The 17,782-nt window shown below is 39.6% G+C and overlaps 1 protein-coding gene across 2 annotated transcripts; it reads right to left on the bottom strand.

The window, feature by feature from the left end:
- Positions 1-532: 532 nt before the first annotated feature.
- On the bottom strand, positions 533-17,398 carry LOC129236155 (protein fem-1 homolog CG6966). 2 transcript variants are annotated; one of them, XM_054870384.1, is made up of 6 exons: positions 16,415-17,398; positions 2,588-2,945; positions 1,918-2,518; positions 1,601-1,854; positions 1,086-1,543; positions 533-1,028 (listed from the first exon to the last, which is right to left on the bottom strand). In XM_054870384.1, the coding sequence occupies exons 1-6, from the start codon at positions 16,472-16,474 to the stop codon at positions 843-845; spliced, it is 1,917 nt and encodes a 638-aa protein (XP_054726359.1). In that variant the 5' UTR covers positions 16,475-17,398; the 3' UTR covers positions 533-842. The 2 variants fall into 2 exon arrangements, with proteins under 2 accessions (XP_054726359.1, XP_054726360.1); XM_054870385.1 differs by having other exon boundaries at positions 1,086-1,534; positions 16,415-17,397.
- Positions 17,399-17,782: the final 384 nt, after the last annotated feature.

The following is a 17,782-nucleotide window of genomic DNA, read 5'->3' as shown; positions in this document are numbered from 1 at the left end:
TCATTTTCGTCTATGTTGCCAGCAAAGACAGTCGACAAAGAACCCGCTTCTTATTAGTCGTTAAACAAAAGTATATTTTTTAAGATCGATAATCTATAGGATATATGTATGTATGTAATTGTAGAGTTCTACATTCACTGAAATTTTCGATTTGATGTACATACACTCTGAGCGATTAATATAAAATTAATTATTTTGCAGCTGTTTGGTATTTATGAGTGCATTGAAAATATATACGAATGAACTAAGCTACTATACATGTATATCAAGAATTGTATTACTGATTATGCATTTTATTTTGTTACACTTATTTGCTTAGTCGTTTCCTTTTCTTTTATTTACTATATGCCTATGTATGGTATATATGCTTACTTTTATCCTCAAACATCTTTATTTCATTCACTAAAGCTGAATGTCTTACTTTTTGCATCACTGTTTTACTCAAACGCCTCTAGGTAAAACGAAAAATCTGGTCAATGCACAGAATTTGTTCTGTTTGTCATAGAATATCAGTACAATATTGTATATTAAATTTCATTCATTTCTGGTTTACTAAAGCTTGACATTGGATGAGTTGCAGGCTATTGTTTTACATTACATATATCAGTGCAAATGCCAAACAGGAAGAAAGGGCATCAATATTAGCATTAATAACTTCAATATCTCCGCGTACAGGTTTTGATAAGTAATATACACGTAAAAATAAAATTCAATAGAATATTAAAACACGCGTCGATCACAAAAGTATTTACAACTGCGATCATTTACTCTGCTCTGCCCTGCGCTGAACAGTTGAACACGTTATGAGCATTCTGGCATATTTGACAGCTCTCACTCAGCATTTAGTGAATTTCAATAAATGTGTACAGCGATGGAGGGACGATATTAACATACTTAATTCGATGTTTTTGTATTGTTCGCGCAGCTAAACATGCCAGAGTAGTGAATTTCAGTGGATTTACAATTTCATGTATTTTCGTAGGATTCAACAGTGACTCGAAGGTTTCACCAGCATCGTTTTTAGCATCCTGGAATAAAAATATTATTATTGTTAAATGATTAATCTGTGAATAATCTTAACTTACCAGATGTACCCCATATTTTAAAAGCACTTTCGTTAATGCTCGTGGACATGGTTGCGCTGTTGCAGCCAAATGTAATGGCGTGTTTCCAGCGTCATCTCTAGCATTCGGGTTGGCTCCGACTTCGAGTAGAGCTTTCGCTAGTGCTGGTGAAGGAAACTGGCAAGCAGGATAGCGACCAACAAGGGTGCCTTCTCGATAACAGGCGTAGTGCAAGGCAGTTCGTCCTGATCGAACAGACACTTTAAGCCGATTCAACTTATATAAAGAATATAAAATTTGTTTGCGCATATTTGGGCAGAAGTTTTCGTCTTCCTCAAGTGATGCCAATAAACATCCAATATGTAAAGCGCTTACTAAGGCGCGGCTTAAAGCATTCGGATCGTGATTGCAATCATGCATAGTTGGTGGTGCAACGGGATTTTTTTCGTGTTCTAGGCTCCATTCAAGGCCTGAAAGTGCTAAGTCTAAATACTTCACACGAAAATAAACCTATTTTATTCAAGCAATTTGATTACCTCGTTCGACTTCTAAAACAGCCTTATTAAATATCATCAACATATCTGCAGCTTCGATTGGTGGTACAATGCGGCCACGGGGTAACAAACGCCCAGCTTCGACTAACATAAAACTAAACAGCTCAGCAAATGATAGCAAAGACGATTGAGTCATTGGACTAAGAGGTTGAAGAATTTTCTGCTGCATCGTCAGCGCATAAGTCCATAATTCAATGCAACGATCAAAACGTCCGGCATCCGCATAATGCGCACCTCTACATGACACGAAAATATGTAAATAAATCATCATGGTAATAAATAGAATATTCCTAAGGTACCTGAATCGTATGTAGTAGCTGGTGTCAGGATGAGTTGGCCCCAAGATCCTTTGTCGTATAACCAAAGCTTGCATTCGCATTTCATCGGGATCCAAAACCAACTCTTCCAGCGCTTCTATTGTTGCCACTTCCGATACATATTCGTAAGCAGCAATGGGTTCACCGATAACTTTTGGAATTTTTGGTTCCTGATTTCGGTCTTCCATTGCGCGCCGCCACAGTGACAAAGCACTGATCATATCACGTTTTTTATCCACATAAGTTGCACCTAAAAGTTCCAAGGCATCGATTCTACTTTTTCGACTGACACAGCGTAAAGTAATAAGGTGTTCCACAATTGGCAAATGCCCAGTCACGCTGGCAGCCAACAGAGGTGTCATACCATAATAATCGACATCCATTGTTGCACCATGCTTCAGCAACAGTTGCAAAATCTCCAGCGAACCAGATTCCGCGCAGTCATGCAAGGCCGTATTCCCCTTTATACTGCACCGATTCACATCGGCATTCAGTGATAGTAGATACTGCGCGATCTTATAGTGGCCCTTGTAGCAAGCTATCATTAGACATGTATGTCCGTGTCGGTTGGCCACTTCAAAATCTGAAAAGTATAAAAACCCAGTTTAAAGTATATAAAATAATCTTCCTTCTCACAAAACAAAAAACACACCTGCACCGTTGTTCACAAGAAACTTGACGATGTCGAAGTGCCCATCGAAACAAGCTGCTCGCAGTGGCGTTGATTTTGTGCGTGTCGTGCTATTTACATTAGCCCCATGATGTACCAGCAGTTTCACGATACCATAATGACCCGCAGCTGCGGCACACCATAGCGGTGGCGCGTCTTCAATTGGTTCTCCATCGAAACTCACTGATCCTACTTGCTCAACATTGGCATGTCGCTTTAGCAAATACTCTACTATATTGTAATGGCCATTTCGGCAGGCAATCACCAACGGTGTGGCACCATTTACTTTCGCAGATATAAGCATCATCACTTCCGACTCTGATCTGTTGGCAAGAGTATGCTACAGAATAAGAATAAACAAAAAAATTTAAATTGATTAAAACAAAATTATTATTGGGAGCATTTCAGTAAAAACCATTACAGCAGTATTTAAACCCTGCTGAGTTTCAATTTAGATTAATGCGAAAATCAAATTAAAGTTGAAAATATAAAAATAAGTAAATTGATGACGCTTGAAGTAAATGTTTCCTTGTATGAACGTGGTTTTGAGAGCGTAAACTGTCAAATTCTCACAAATTCCCCTGCTGAAACTTAGTAAAAAACAGCACAAAAGTACAAAAAACAGATTCATAAACACAAAAGAACAGCTGATCTTTGAGCAGTCGCAACAGGCGCAAGTTCGCCAAAAATCTGAAGTTTTGCCTATGGAGATGTATCCCCAAGTCAGGGTCCCACTATGCATTGGCATGTTGTGTATGAATATATTTTTCGCATACGCCGTTGCTTTTACTGTCGCTGCAGTCATTGCCACCATTGTGTTCCGCCTACATTAAGTGTATTTACATACACACATATATAATATTATACCACACGAATTTTCGATGTATAAAAACAAATAGTTCATTCGTGCATAGGTACATAAATGTGTGTGCGTGTGCATGCCTTCGATTAGCTTAGCAGTGATCTTTGCAAGATCATGCTGGTGTAGTGGTATCTCAAACTCGTAATGCACCGACATTGTGTGAGTTCAATGTCAAATAAAAATAATTTATGCGTAGAAACAAAGGAGGTATCTGATACATTATTACATACGGATATGAGCTGGATTACGATTAATATCAATGCAATATCCAAAATGCAGCACTTACAGTATTGGCTAAAACTTTGGCACTCACTTAACATTTTTTTTTTCATAAACTTTGTAAATTTGTTTGCGAATTCGATACTATAACTATATAATGGGCTATTTTCACTTTTCCAAACATTTGTTTAGACAATTGACAAAACAGCATTTCCCACCACAAAATTTAACTTCCAAAACTAAAGCAATTCTGTTAACCCTCCTTTTTTAAAACCGGTTGAGCACCCGGATTTGACCTTTTTTCGTCCTTTTCAAAGATCCTTTTTAAAAGTTTACGTCCGTAAATCGATAGAAAATTAAATTTTAGGAAGCTACTTCGAAACTCAAGTCGTTAGCTATAACAGAAATATTTTAAATTTACGTCCAAAGCCGAAAAAGTCCCGGGTGCCCAACAGAGGGTTAAAAAATATTACAATACGTTTATGACTGCGATACTAATTAATAGTAACACTTATTAGTGGGAGAATACGTTTTTATGTAAAATGGGATTGTTGTAAGATAATTAGGTGAGACTAATGGCAAGAAAAAGGTTCCGAAATCAACATAAAAATAAAATTATCAATGAATGACATCTTTAAGCTAAGTAAAAGCTATTTAAATTTATAAATTAACAAAAAACAACTCACGTGAATATTTATTTACCACAGCACTGGCGCTAAAATAAAGCGGCTGAGTTACACGTGCTCGCACGTTCATAAAAAACGAATTTATGGGACAGCAACGAAAGCAAGATTGGTGTCGAAGCCATAAAGGAATATTAAGTTTAGATAAAGTAGAGCAACTGGACCAGAATTGGTGTTTCTTTCATTTCAAAGTGAATTCTTAATTCTGAAGAAGAAAACCACAAAGAATCACAGGAACACTAAAATTCATTTTTCCGCAATTAAATTTATTTGTACGTGCAAACGCAAAAGTGGTTTTTAATTTCCATACATTAAGATTTTCCATTTCGAGTAGTAGCGAACTGGATAAGCTTCAAGTAAACTAAAGTAAAAGTTAATTTTCTGCGGAAAATTTAATAATTTTGAGTTCGAGCAATGGAAAGAGTAAAAATATAAAGCAATGTTATACTGGTTCTGCCAAATAAGACTATTAATATTGGCGTGCACACTTGCAAAGAACTTGTTTTTATGTATAAATAACTCTACCGCGTGTTCAGTATTAATGAAAACATTCAAGTATGAATAACGCGTTACACCTGCTTGATTTAGAAGTTTATACAACTATGATTTCCGTTAAATGTTAGATTCCTCAATGTCAAATTCGGCAGTTTATTTCATTACATTCACTTAACGTAGTTGGAATCTAACCTCATCCTATCGAACTATGTACGAATTGTCTAGAGGTGTGCCGTGGGACACAAAACTCCGTTATAGCAGCATGCGTTTAGCATCACTGTTACATAGACAATACTTTCTGTAGATTGTGTTCGCGAAGATCATATTTTATTTTATAGGGAAAATTTAGAAGAATGCGATATTTCATTTTTGGAAACATTTTCACCAGCAGGGAAAAACAGCTGATCCAACACGGCTACTTACAATTTGTGCAAATCACAAAATTAAATTTAGCGTAGGAAATATAAAGAATACAGATAGGAATGAAGAAAATAAATCTACTTTGGACCTTACTCATGTGTCTGGAGAACACACTAGGTCCAATTTTTCGTATTTCAAATTTAAATAAAATATCAGTTGTCTGCGAAACTAGAAAGTTTCCGCTTGTTTTCTTCTCTTTTAGTATTTCTACATATGTTTCTTTCAAATAAGATGTGAAAGCTTTTTAAGCTAACTTTACGATCTATGATCTAGTTCGCGATAATGGCGCTGTTGAAATGGAGCAAAAAAAATTGTTTTGGTATTTCATTCTTTAATTTTTTTTGCAAGTAGACCTTTGACCGTATCGAAGAGAGCAAATCAACCTTTGGGCGAACAGCAGACGACCAAATGTTCCTATTGATAAAATTCAAACCCTATATGTGTGTGGTAAGCATAAATGCGCAGCGATGATTCGAAAGATTATTAGAATACTAAGTCCAATATTTACGATAATGCTACTATGGAATGAACATACAAAACATGTTGTGAACACTATCAAATGGCATCCTACAACATAGATCCTACGGATGGACATAAGCAACAAATTTAAGAAAAATCAACATCGTCTTAACAAATGCTTCAGTTCAACTATTGGCGCTCTTCCTTCCACCCCATTGGATACACTGAGAGTTGAAGCACGTTACCAGGACTTCACAGACACGTGCAATGAGAGCTCCGTCAAACTAAGAGCCAAATCAATAACCTCAACACAAGCAAGCCTTCATGAGTATTTTAGAAACATATCAATCTCTCTAAAACGAAATTACAAGCTGCAACCTGAAGTATAAGAAATATATTTCAAGATTTTGCACGATCTAAAGCTACCCATTCGTGGACCACACGGTATGTGGCCACATGTCGATCCCGCCATCTGGTGCCCTTAGCCCCCACGGGCGCTACCTGACGCAATGTGTTGGTGCAATCGGCCAGCACCCCAACTAGGATCCAAACGTTTCCACGAAGTTCATCCGAGTAACAGCACCACCCATTGTGGCGCGACCGACTATTACCCTTAGGCCACAACAACAACAGAGGAATGCACAGCAGGGCTACCGTATGCAACCCCACGCGCCACTCACACCTCGATTCGCGACTCTCATCCCGAGGAGTTTTAAGCTCCTACAACTGAACTGCAACGGACTCACGAGTAAAGATTGATGAGATAATCGACTTTGTGAGTCGATATAGAATCTTAATAGCTGCATTCCAAAACTTAGCGTTTATAGTCCACCACACTGTGCAGTATAGTCTCAATAACGAAGGCATCGACCGCAGGGACAGCACCTCAGAATGTCAAGCTATCCGGCCAGGTGATGCCGAGATCGAAATAATTAACGTCTACATACCCCTGTCTCCTGCTGTCCGGCTGTATATCACCCTGTGTGTGCTCATAGAGGTGAAAACCGATTGGATGTAGATAACTTTCATATGCACCACCTTCTTCTGAAAAAGCTCCAGACCTGTGAAAACACTGGAATCAGGACAGCCAAGGGAATTATAACTGCGGACACATGCTAGAGCCTGAGCCGACTCCCAAGCAAGGTCCAGGAGAAAACACAACTACAACTACTGGACCGGACAGTATACAGGCAGATGTCAAACGACATTCATCGGGAGACCCTTACCACCTTCTCCCAATCCTCAAATGCCGTTATTGGACTAAATTATTGGACATTGACTCAAGTAAGTTCTGTTGTTGTTGTAGCAGTATCTTCGTCCTGTCAGTGTAGTGTAATCACCGGTCGTCTTCGTCTAGCTCATCTAACGGTAGGCCCAGGAAACTAGCTGTTTCGACGGGTTGGGTCCAGAGGGAGAGAGATGTTAGATGAGTGGGTTTGATGGGGCATGTGAAAAGGTGCTTAGTGTCGTGCGGGGTGCCTTCACATGCCGGACATATGTTTAGTATGTCGGGGTCGATTCTGGATAAGTAGGAGTTTAACCTGCTACAGTATCCAGGACGTAATTGTGCCAAGGTTACGCGGAACTCTCGGGGAAGCTGGAGCTCTTCGTCTGCAATAGGTGGTGGTTGGTCTCCTATAACGGCATTCGGCGGTCGGGAGCTTAAGAAGGTGGTAAGGGTTTCCCGATGAATGTCGTTTATGGCCTGTCTGTACACTGTCTGATCCTGGAGTGGTCTGTCTGTTTTGTCCAGGATCTCGTCCACGTAGTTGAGAAAGTGCCTCCTGATGTGCCTGGGAGGTGGTTCAGGCTCAAGCAGGTGTCTGCATGGGTGAGGCCTACGGTGACACCCTAGCAGAAACTGCTTGCTGAGCAGTTTGTTATGCTCCTTCACAGGAAGCATGTCAGCCTCGTCATGCAGGTGTTGTATTGGGGTCATCAGAAGACATCCTGTCGCGGTCCTAATTGCAGTATTTTGGCAGGTCTGGAGCTTCGTCCACTGCGTATCACTGGTTCCGGGCGACCAGACAGGCGCAGCATAGTTAAGAACCGGTCGGCCTATTGCTTTGAAAGTCGACAGCAACATTTCTTTGTCTTTGCCACAAGTGCTACCGGCAAGCGACTTGAGGACCTTGTTGCGATTTTGTACTCTCGTTGCAATAGCGGTTGTGTGCGCTGAGAAGGAGAGCAAGCTGTCAAAGGTGACTCCCAATATTCTGGGGTTGTTTACCGTCGGTATTGGGGTATCATCGACGTGTATCTGAAGTTGCAGCTTGACCTCCTTTGTCCAGGTGGTAAAAAGGGTCGCCGTGGATTTAGTGGGAGAAATTTTTAGGTTTCTCGCAGTGAAGAAGCGAGAAAGGCGGGGAGGTAGTCATTTACTTTTGTGCATAGGCCATCAATGTCATTGCCCGACGCAATTATCGTGCAGTCGTCGGCGTATGAGACCAGTGAGACTCCCTCTGGTGGCTAGGGGAGTTTCGAAATGTAGAAATTAAAAAGCAAGGGTGAAAGGACACCACCCTGCGGTACTCCCTGGTTTATTTTTCTCTGTTTTGACGTTTGGTCTCGAAATATCACCGACGTGACGACCACTCAGGTAGTTCGCGGTCCACCTCTTCAGCCCTGTCGGGAGTGTCGACTGTAAAATATCATCTAGTAGCGTGGCGTGGCTGACTGCATCGAAAGCCTTTTGGAAATCCAACGCTACTAGGACAGTCCTCTCGCAGGGCGGTTTTGGTTTAGTCCGCGGTTTACCTGGGTGTTTATGACGGTGAGTGCCGTGGTGGTGCTGTGCACTCTTCGGAAACCATGCTGGTGTGAGGCTGGAGTCAGGTGTTCTGTAAGGAGTGGGAGTAGAAGGGCTTCAAGCGTCTTCAGTACTGGGGAAAGGAGAGTTATCGGACGATAGGACTCCCCTGGCGGGTTTCCGTGGCTTCAGTAGTGGGACCACTCTCCCTAATTTCCACTTATCAGGAATGACGAGAGTGGCCATAGGCAGGTTGAAGACCTTGGTGAGAAATTCTACTCCCAGTGGACCTAGCTTTTTCAACATCAGCATGTTTAGTCCGTCAGGGCCAATGGCTTTAGATGGTTTCATATGTTTGATGGCCCCCTGAACCTCGTCGCTGGAAAAAGCAAGCGGTGCACTGTTGTATGTCAGTTTGTGCACAACGTTTGGATCTGTCGACCGGAGGATACAGTATAAATTGCCGGCTAAAGTAGCTCGCGCATCTCTGCGGATCCGACGAAGTACGACCTTTGAAGGTGATATCCACCTTGTCGTTCTGCTTCATCGGGATCCACAGGGACCTTACGGTGGATCAGAGCTTGCTCACACCAGAGATGAAGTTGCAGGACTTCAGATGCTCTACGCATTTGGTCCGCTTATGTCGGGTTACCAGTTGCCGGATCTCTGAATTGAGATCCTTTTTTCGAGGATCCCCGGGATCGGCCTGGCGTAGGCGATCATGCTCATTCGCCAGAACGGCTGCTTCGGCTGTCCGGATCCGTTCAGCGGGTATGAGGCGGGCCGCGGCGGCTGTGATCACCTTGCGGAATGCGCATTCGCCTGCGCGCACATCGGTGGGAATGTATAGGGCTGCGAAGATGTCCTCAGTAAATTCCGCGAATCTGTCAATAGCTGTCCCCTACGATCATTTGGCAGGCTTGAATGCCAAAGATCGTGATGCGCGTTAAAGTCACCTACTACCAATCGGTTTTCTCCCCTGATGAGCGCACCAATATCAGGGAGATATCTTGCCGGGCAGCAGGTGACAGGGGGTATATAGATATTATAAATTTCGAGCTCGGCATCGCCTGACCGGACAGCTATACCTTGACATTCTAAGGTGCTTTCCCTGCGGTCGATGCCTTCATCGATGAGACGATACTGCACTGAATGGTGGACTATAAACGCTAGGCCACCACCGTTGTCTCGCTCGTGGTCCTTTCTATGCACGTTGTAGCCGTCCCTGGTAATCTGGACCGAAGCTATCTTGATATCATACCGGCTCATGAAGTCCACTATTTCGTCAATCTTGCTCGTGAGTCTGTTGCAGTTCAGTTGCAATAGCTTGAAGCTTCGCGGGAGTATGGTCGTAACTCGGGGGTGAGGGATGCGTGATGTTGTTTACGTTGGTCCTGCTGTGCGTTCCGCAAAATTGGTAGTGGTCTGATGTTGACTGGCGGCCTAGCCACTGGGGGCGGTTGCGGGTGCAGAGCTCTGCAGCAGGGGGCAACGAAGTCGAAAATGGCACTAGCCACTGCAAGAATTGCATTGGACAGTTGTCAAGTTCCGAGGAACTACGGTCTGACACACGGAGCAGACTGTGCGGGGGACCAAGAGCTGCTGGTTTGTCCCCGCACTGGGGTAGGAGCTGGAGGGTTGTGGGTCAGAGAGGGAGTTGTGTTGCTCGTGGGGGCTCCTTACCGTTGAGGTGTTGTTGGTGGCAGCAGAGTGACGTGCCGTCACTGAGGGCAGTATCGCCGTTGAGGCAGGGGCCGCCTGTGGGCGGGAGCAACACGTGGCCACAAACCTTGTGGACCACTCCCTGTGAGTCTTAAAGCCTGAGCAGGTCTTAAGATGTCACCATCCGTTGCACTTACTACACCTAACCGAGGTGGAGTTCGGGTGGAGCCGTTTGTGACAAATGCAGCAGTAAAATACTTCTGGTCCGGGGTTGGGTTCGACGCCAACCCGGAAGAGAAGTATTTGGAGCAAACTTGCTGCAATGAGTTGCTCCTGTGGCGAAAGATTGGGGGTAGGATACGGTACACTAGACAGGGCTAGTTTACTGGGGTAGCAGCCCTTGATCGGGAAAAACTCGAGTCATTCCGGTAACGTAGAACCAGCTGCCATGGGAATGAATATACGTTCTGTATATTGAAGTAGGTTAAACTTCTTCCTAACCAGAATAGACACCATTATACTCAATATATTTCCGGCATGTGAAGGCACACCACGCGATACTAACCACCTATTCACATGCCCTCTCAAACCCACCCACCTAACACCCCTCTCCATCTGGCCCAACCTGTCGAAACAGCAAGTTTCCTGGGCCTACCGTTAGATGAGCTAGATGAAGACGACTGGTGATTACACTGCACTGACAGGGCAGAGTTACTGCTACAAAAACAACAACAACAGAGCAGCAAAAAGTGCTCTCACTCTGCCGCTAGCATATGATTACCCATGCTTTGACTCACTAATCACATCTTAATTCTCAGAGTATATTCCGAAATTAAATTGAAGTCTTGGAATTGCTCAAGCTTATTCCTTACACAACAATCCATCCATTAGACCAAAATACAACATCGTATTGTACATTATCGGTAGGACTGCATATCATTCCTCAGAGTGAGACTGGAAACAACACTCTTTTCTAACAAACATCTGTACACTAAACACGAACCGCTATCCTGTTCATTCTACTCGACGACATTGACATTGAACATTGTGTTGCACTGCCCCATCTCCAAGAGGAGCAACAAATACAAGAAACTCCAGATTACGCTAAAAACATAATAGAAATCATGAGAATTTTCCACGAAATGTTACTCAATACATGACCACAACTAACCAACATCGGTACAAAATAGCATCGGCGCCCGGCACCATCTACTTACAGTATTTTGCAAATTTATTTGTAAAATATAGTATTGATGTTTTCCACAAAATAGAGGGGCCCAATGTTTTACGCCGCCTCTGAACGGCAAATGGTTTTTTATGACGAGATTTTTCATGACAGAAATGCACTCGCACGCTTGCCATTGTCTGTCGAGCAGGAGATTCGAATCTATGTTCTTCCGAATGGTAGTCGCGCATCAAGTTTTAATAGAAATAATCATAATACGAAGGTAGCCTTTTAAACTTACTGAAAACACAATAATGAAAGCACAGTAAAATAATAATGAAAATTGCTTCATTTTTTTTCAAAATATTATATTCCGTTTGTTCAAACATCATAAGTCTATTTTTTTCATTGTATACACAAAACATCTATGATGAGAGTCTTAAAAACAAGAAACAATTACGGAATTGCACTTTCGGCATGAGTCATTGTTTATATGCACAAAAACACGTGTACGATTTAGAAAAACATCTTGCAATTATTCGATTTGTGCAGTTTTTCGTGGTATAGATACTAGTTATGTACTTGATCCAATCGTTACAGGCATTATCTTCCCAGAAATTCCATATCTGATCTGCCTTATTTAGAAAATATTAGTGTCGCCTACACCAAAACTTTCCAGTTTCCATTAGATATTGAGAGCCAAATAGAATCAGTTTTTATGTGTATTAAAATTGAATTTTGTATTGCCAGTTGCATGAAACCCCTATTACAAGTTTTTGACAAATGTGATCGGAATCGAAACTATTGATTGCGAATACATTATTTTTATTTGCGAAAGTGCTGCCTCCTACTCTTTGGAATGGAAATAATCGCATTGATCTTATTCGATTACTCGATTGTAAAGCTAGTTTTAACTCCGCTTAGTTACCTGCATTCACACATGAACACAAACTAGTCTGATTATACACATTTGTATATACATATAATAGCAAACTGGCGAACATTAGCCTTCTGGTTTAAGATATTGGCTACAAGCACCATCAATCTGTATAAACCAAAGCTTGAAACACCATGAAGCTGCAATAGTTGATTGAGCTAGAGCGTTGTTGAAAAAAAGAAAAACAAAAATATCAGCATAAACCAAAACAAGAAATTTAACCGTTCAGAAACTCAAGAGTGGTCTGAGTTTTTTGACCGTACGGTTATTGCTTTTCATTTCTGATTCGTTTAGCATTTGAGTCAGTGACTGATGTTCTTTTGACTGTCAATTTGCCCTTCCTCGTTCACGTACTTGTTGGCAATTCACAGAAACTAACAGAAAGATCTTATCGGAGAATTGGAGTCAAAGCAAACCAGATACACAACCAGATGCTGACCTTTACGAATGGAAGCGGCAGCAAAACTTAAAAAAATATTTACGGAAAATCAATCCAATGCTATACGAAAGAAGAAAGATACGAAAACTAAAAATATTAAAAAATATTAGTTTATATGTATTCGTTGCATTCATTCAGATCTTTTTGAGTATGCATATGTATCTGAATATTACTTCGGTACAGAGAAATTATCCCGCTAAAAATCTTTTGAAAATAATAAAGATATTACAGCTCATATTGACTTGCTCATTCTCAAGGTAACTAAATGCAATTTAATTTTAATATCATTTGCTGTTGTTTTAACAACATACATTTTCGAGAAATGCCACTGGAAGGAGTCCTAAGTTGAATATAATTCCGAGTCGTATTGGCAACGTTGGCGTGGTTATCATGGAAACAAAAACCTGAAAGGTATTAGGTATCTACATACAAGAATGATGATGAATACCAAATATTAGTGTTCTAGTCATCTACGTCACAATATCAAAGATGTCAAATTCGCACATATTTTTACAGAAATACATGAATTTACCTAAAATCGTGTTTTTACAAATAATAAAGAAATAAGAAACAATATTTGGATTTGGCATTCCACATCCAGAATAAATTTACATTTAATTATATGGGATATGGTTGCAGGACTACAAAAGTAACACTCAATTACCTTTGTAAATTTATAAAAATTGTATACTTAGTAAACAAAGGGAACAAAAGACCGCAAAAGTACTTAAAAATTTGACCGAAGGCCGAACGTTAGACCACAAAACGGAATATATATGTATATGAAGGAAAAAATGAATGGTAATATAATATTTACCAGATACCTTATAAGTTATGTTGTATACTAATATATGTACATACATATATAAACATGCATACATACATATACTTTGGTGCAATTTTCATAGACTAATATATGTACATATGTAAGCGCCAATTATATTATTTATTATTTTATTATTTATTATTAAAGTCAAAACATACAACCATAGGTTATTTTTACAATGATTGACCTTAAGAATAGTTTACATAAAAGGATTAACAGTAAAATCAAAATTAAAATTAAAATTACAGATAGTAGTAAAGAAGTATAAGTTGGAGAAAGTATTAAAAGGAAAGTAAGGTAAAAATAGTAGCAGTAGGAGTAGCGATTAATAGGAAGAGATTTAAAGTACATTCAGCAATTTTCGGCAAGATAGCGAAGCAATTTATTTTTGAAACACGAGCTTTCTTTTATACGTTTAATTTTGTAAGGTAAGGTATTCCAAAGACGGACAGAGAACACAAAGTATTGACGTTCAGTCACCAAACAACTGTATTTCTTTGGGACTAAGTTTAACGAACGGCAGGACTTTGAAGGCATAAGTCGATCTTTGAAGTATCTGGGTTTCTGAGTGTTTATGATCTTGTGGAGTAAAACTAAACATTTAAACCTAAGCAAGTCGTAAAAGGATACGGAAGCAATTTTTTTCGCAAATACTGAAATATGGTCATAACGTTTTTTACAGTACACGTATCTTGCAATGTTGTTATACAAAACATTAAGCTGACTACGACACACACTATCACAAGGAGTATATAACTCACAACCATACAGTAACGTTGGTAACAAATACGTTTTAGCTAGTAGTAGTCGAGTGTTTACTGGTGTAAAATATTGAGTTGTCCATACATTTCTTAGCATACCATAAACTTTGCCTATGACAGTAAAGATGTGGTTGCTCCATGTCAAAGTTCTATTAAATGTAAACCCTAGATTTTTAACATTGTCCACATATTTAATCACAGCGCCATTTAGTTTGACTTGTGTATAGCCATCGAGCTTGATATATTTTTTGTAAATAACGATACATTGGGACTTATCAGGATTAAGAATTAACCCATTTTCAGAAGCCCACTTGCTTGTGAGGCTCAAGTCAGAATTCATATTACTTATGGGGGGAAGCTGGTCTAGAGCGCAAAAAATGGGCATATTTTATGAATTTATTTTGACTCAACAAAGGAATCAATCGAAAATCTGTGAAATAGGTTTAATAATATAGCTTTCATGGTACAAATACAAAATTTTTCGTCTGAATTAATTTCAAAATGGCCGCTGTCCAGCAGTTCTCCTAAGGCGCCTTTTTTTCTAGTGGGTCCATTGCCGAAGACGTAAACTCCTTAATTTTTGTCCTGGATCAAAAAATAAAATTTTTTTAGTTTCTATATAACAACAGAAAGAGACGTACGTAGGATTTTTTCGATATTTTGTTTTTTCGCGAAATGGTGCACGTTTGAACAAAAAGTTACAATTTTCACTATAAAGAACGACATAAAATTGTTGATTAAAAAAAAAACTATGTAATATAAATAAAAAATCCTACGTACGTCTCCGGAGAAAGGTATTTCGAATGTATTGTCAAAATTTCGTAAGAATCGGTAAAGATTTGTTCGAGTTATGTCTTCGGCCAGTTTAAAAAAAGTGATTTCGAGAAAAACGCGTTTAAAGTTGTAAGTAGCGTTCGGGGCATACCTGCGAGGCACTGCCGTCGAATGAAAAATTTGGGCATTTAGACATTTTTGCTGGCATCCCTCATTTGGTATATTATTTCTAAGACCCTAAAGCACCTTTTAAGACAAAAAAAAATTTTTCGATTTTTTCAAAATTCTAGACCAGCTTCCCCCCTTATGCAAATATCAATACAGCTAATGGGACAACTAACATATAATTGAACGTCATCAGCATATACATGGACATCACTATATTTAATCACACCGAGCAAATCGTTAATGTACAAGACAAATAAAAGAGGGCCAAGGATAGAGCCTTGAGGTACACCTCTGGTTGCAGGGAGAAAGTTTGACATGGTATTATAACTACATTCGGCTTGTGATCGGTCACTAAGATACGTTTCTATAAGAGTCAAGGCCGACGTTGAAAAGCTAAATAAGTTTTAAAGCTTCAAAATTAAGAGCTTATGGTCTACGGAGTCAAATGCCTTTGAATGGTCAAGTAGAGTTAGAAAGGTCACATGCTTTTTGTCAATGTTGAGCCTTATGTCATCAGACACTTTTAGGAGTGCTGTGGTGCAGCTCCTACTACATCTCGGAATTAGTGCCTATGAAATTCATCCAGTTAAAGACTTAATATGCTTAACGGTTAGGACTATGATTTTAAATACTCTTATCATTATTTTAGAATAATTTCTGCAAAATTAATGATTTGGACTCTCGCTTAGAGTTGAGCTACAGCTGCTCTACAGCTGCGGACGTGGCGCTCGACTAGGGAAGGTTTTGGTAAAGGAAAAATTACCTCTTCCAAGAAAATGGAATATTTCAACCTGCAGCTTCCACTTGCCAAGCTACCCAGGGATGATATCACTAAGGTCACTAAATTTGAAAAGAAATTCAGGATCATACTAAAAACAAAAGAAATCGATTCTGCTAGGGATGAACAATAACTTCCGGCTCATATCGGCTGCAGTCTCATTGTTATTAGGACCGCGGCCACTTGCATAGGCTTGGGAATTTTGAACTTTTTAGTAATAATTCGACCGGGGCTGTGGACTTATCGGTTATACAAGAGAGGTGTAACTTCGTTTCGAGTATACATTATTCGCCAAATATCCTTTAAAATTAAACAAAGGTGTACAAAATATATGTATATGTTTTCATTAGTTATTCATATGTGTATTAAAATCAATAGCAAGATCTCTTTGAGGTAAACTCCGTCCACTTACCTTCAATTGCGCTAAGTTGTTGTCTCGAGCCGCATTATAAACAATAAATTTACAATCCATAGCCAACGTAGAACTCAGACATAAAACCCCTTTAATCAAACAAATCAAATTCAAGAATTGTTTTGCACGGCTTTCGAAATTTGTTGAAAGCTACAACCCCGATCAGAAACTTCTATTTATCTTCTTACTTGTTCGTATTTATGTCGTTTCTTTTGGTACTTTATCTTTTATCGCCTAATTATTCTAGGGCTAATTGAAAGCGTTTCAAATTGTTTTTGTCACAATTGCACAATTTTTTCACGATTTTTCTTTTTATTTTCAAGCACTAATGAAAAACTTTTGCAGTTTCCCGCTGACGTAGACGTTGGCGCTTGCAGAGAACCACGGAGAAAAACAACAAAACCCACAGGCAACGCAAAACAGGAAGACAATTTATTTTCCGCCCTTATTCTTTGTTTCTGCCGTCTTTAATCTGCAGCTATTCCAACATTCTTCTCAATCACAGACTTTTGTTAGCGATTTGTTATTTTGTAACTTGTACTTTTCCACGTTTAAAGTAATTCTTTGTTCTCGTATGAAAAACTTTGCCAGAAATAGAACTGTCATTTACACTTCGCAGAGAACGTTCTCTGCTGCATGCCCGACGAATGAACAACAAAAAGCAAATTCCGCAAAGCCGTTCCACGAATGAACCAAATAAAACACTGGCAAGAACACTCCTGGAATTCAAGGAAATTTATAAAAACACAGGGTGGTCAAAAGGGTATAGGGGGAACGGAAACAATTGACTAAAATCGAGGTGTGAGCCGCAAGCTTTAAATTTTACAAGCCAAAAAATAACTTTTTATATTTTTTCTGCTTTTATATCGAACACGACCGAACGTTATTGAGATCACGTTTGCACTCGTCCTACAGCAAACTGCAACTACTCGTAAATGCTATTTGCGCAAAAGATTTTTAGTATTACTGCACCATTATTAACAAAAAATGAATTCAACTGTCGGAATACTAATGCACTAAACACATTAACTGCGGTTGTTATAGCATTGCTAAAACCCTGAAGTATAATAAATACCGAAACTGATATCACGCCGTTGCTCAATTTACTATTTACTCAAAAAGTTTCTACTCCAACAAAGGCAATAGCAAAATAAACAAGTATATTGAAATTTCTGTGAAATTAGAGAAAAGATTCGATAATAACCAAGAAGTGTCATGTTTGGTTTACTGCCGCATGGGCAATTTTGGGCAGAGTATGATGATTTCTTTAATGAAACTTGGTGGAGATATTACGGAGTGGTTCCTGAACAACCTTTACGACTCCCAATATTCCGGAAATAATAGTTTTCCAATTATTTGGGTTTTTTT

Source organism: Anastrepha obliqua, chromosome 1 (genome assembly GCF_027943255.1).
Source record: "Anastrepha obliqua isolate idAnaObli1 chromosome 1, idAnaObli1_1.0, whole genome shotgun sequence".
Classification (NCBI taxonomy): Eukaryota; Metazoa; Arthropoda; class Insecta; order Diptera; family Tephritidae; genus Anastrepha; species Anastrepha obliqua.
The sequence above is the reverse complement of the archived record's forward strand: the minus strand, read 5'-3'. Positions and strand labels throughout refer to the sequence as shown.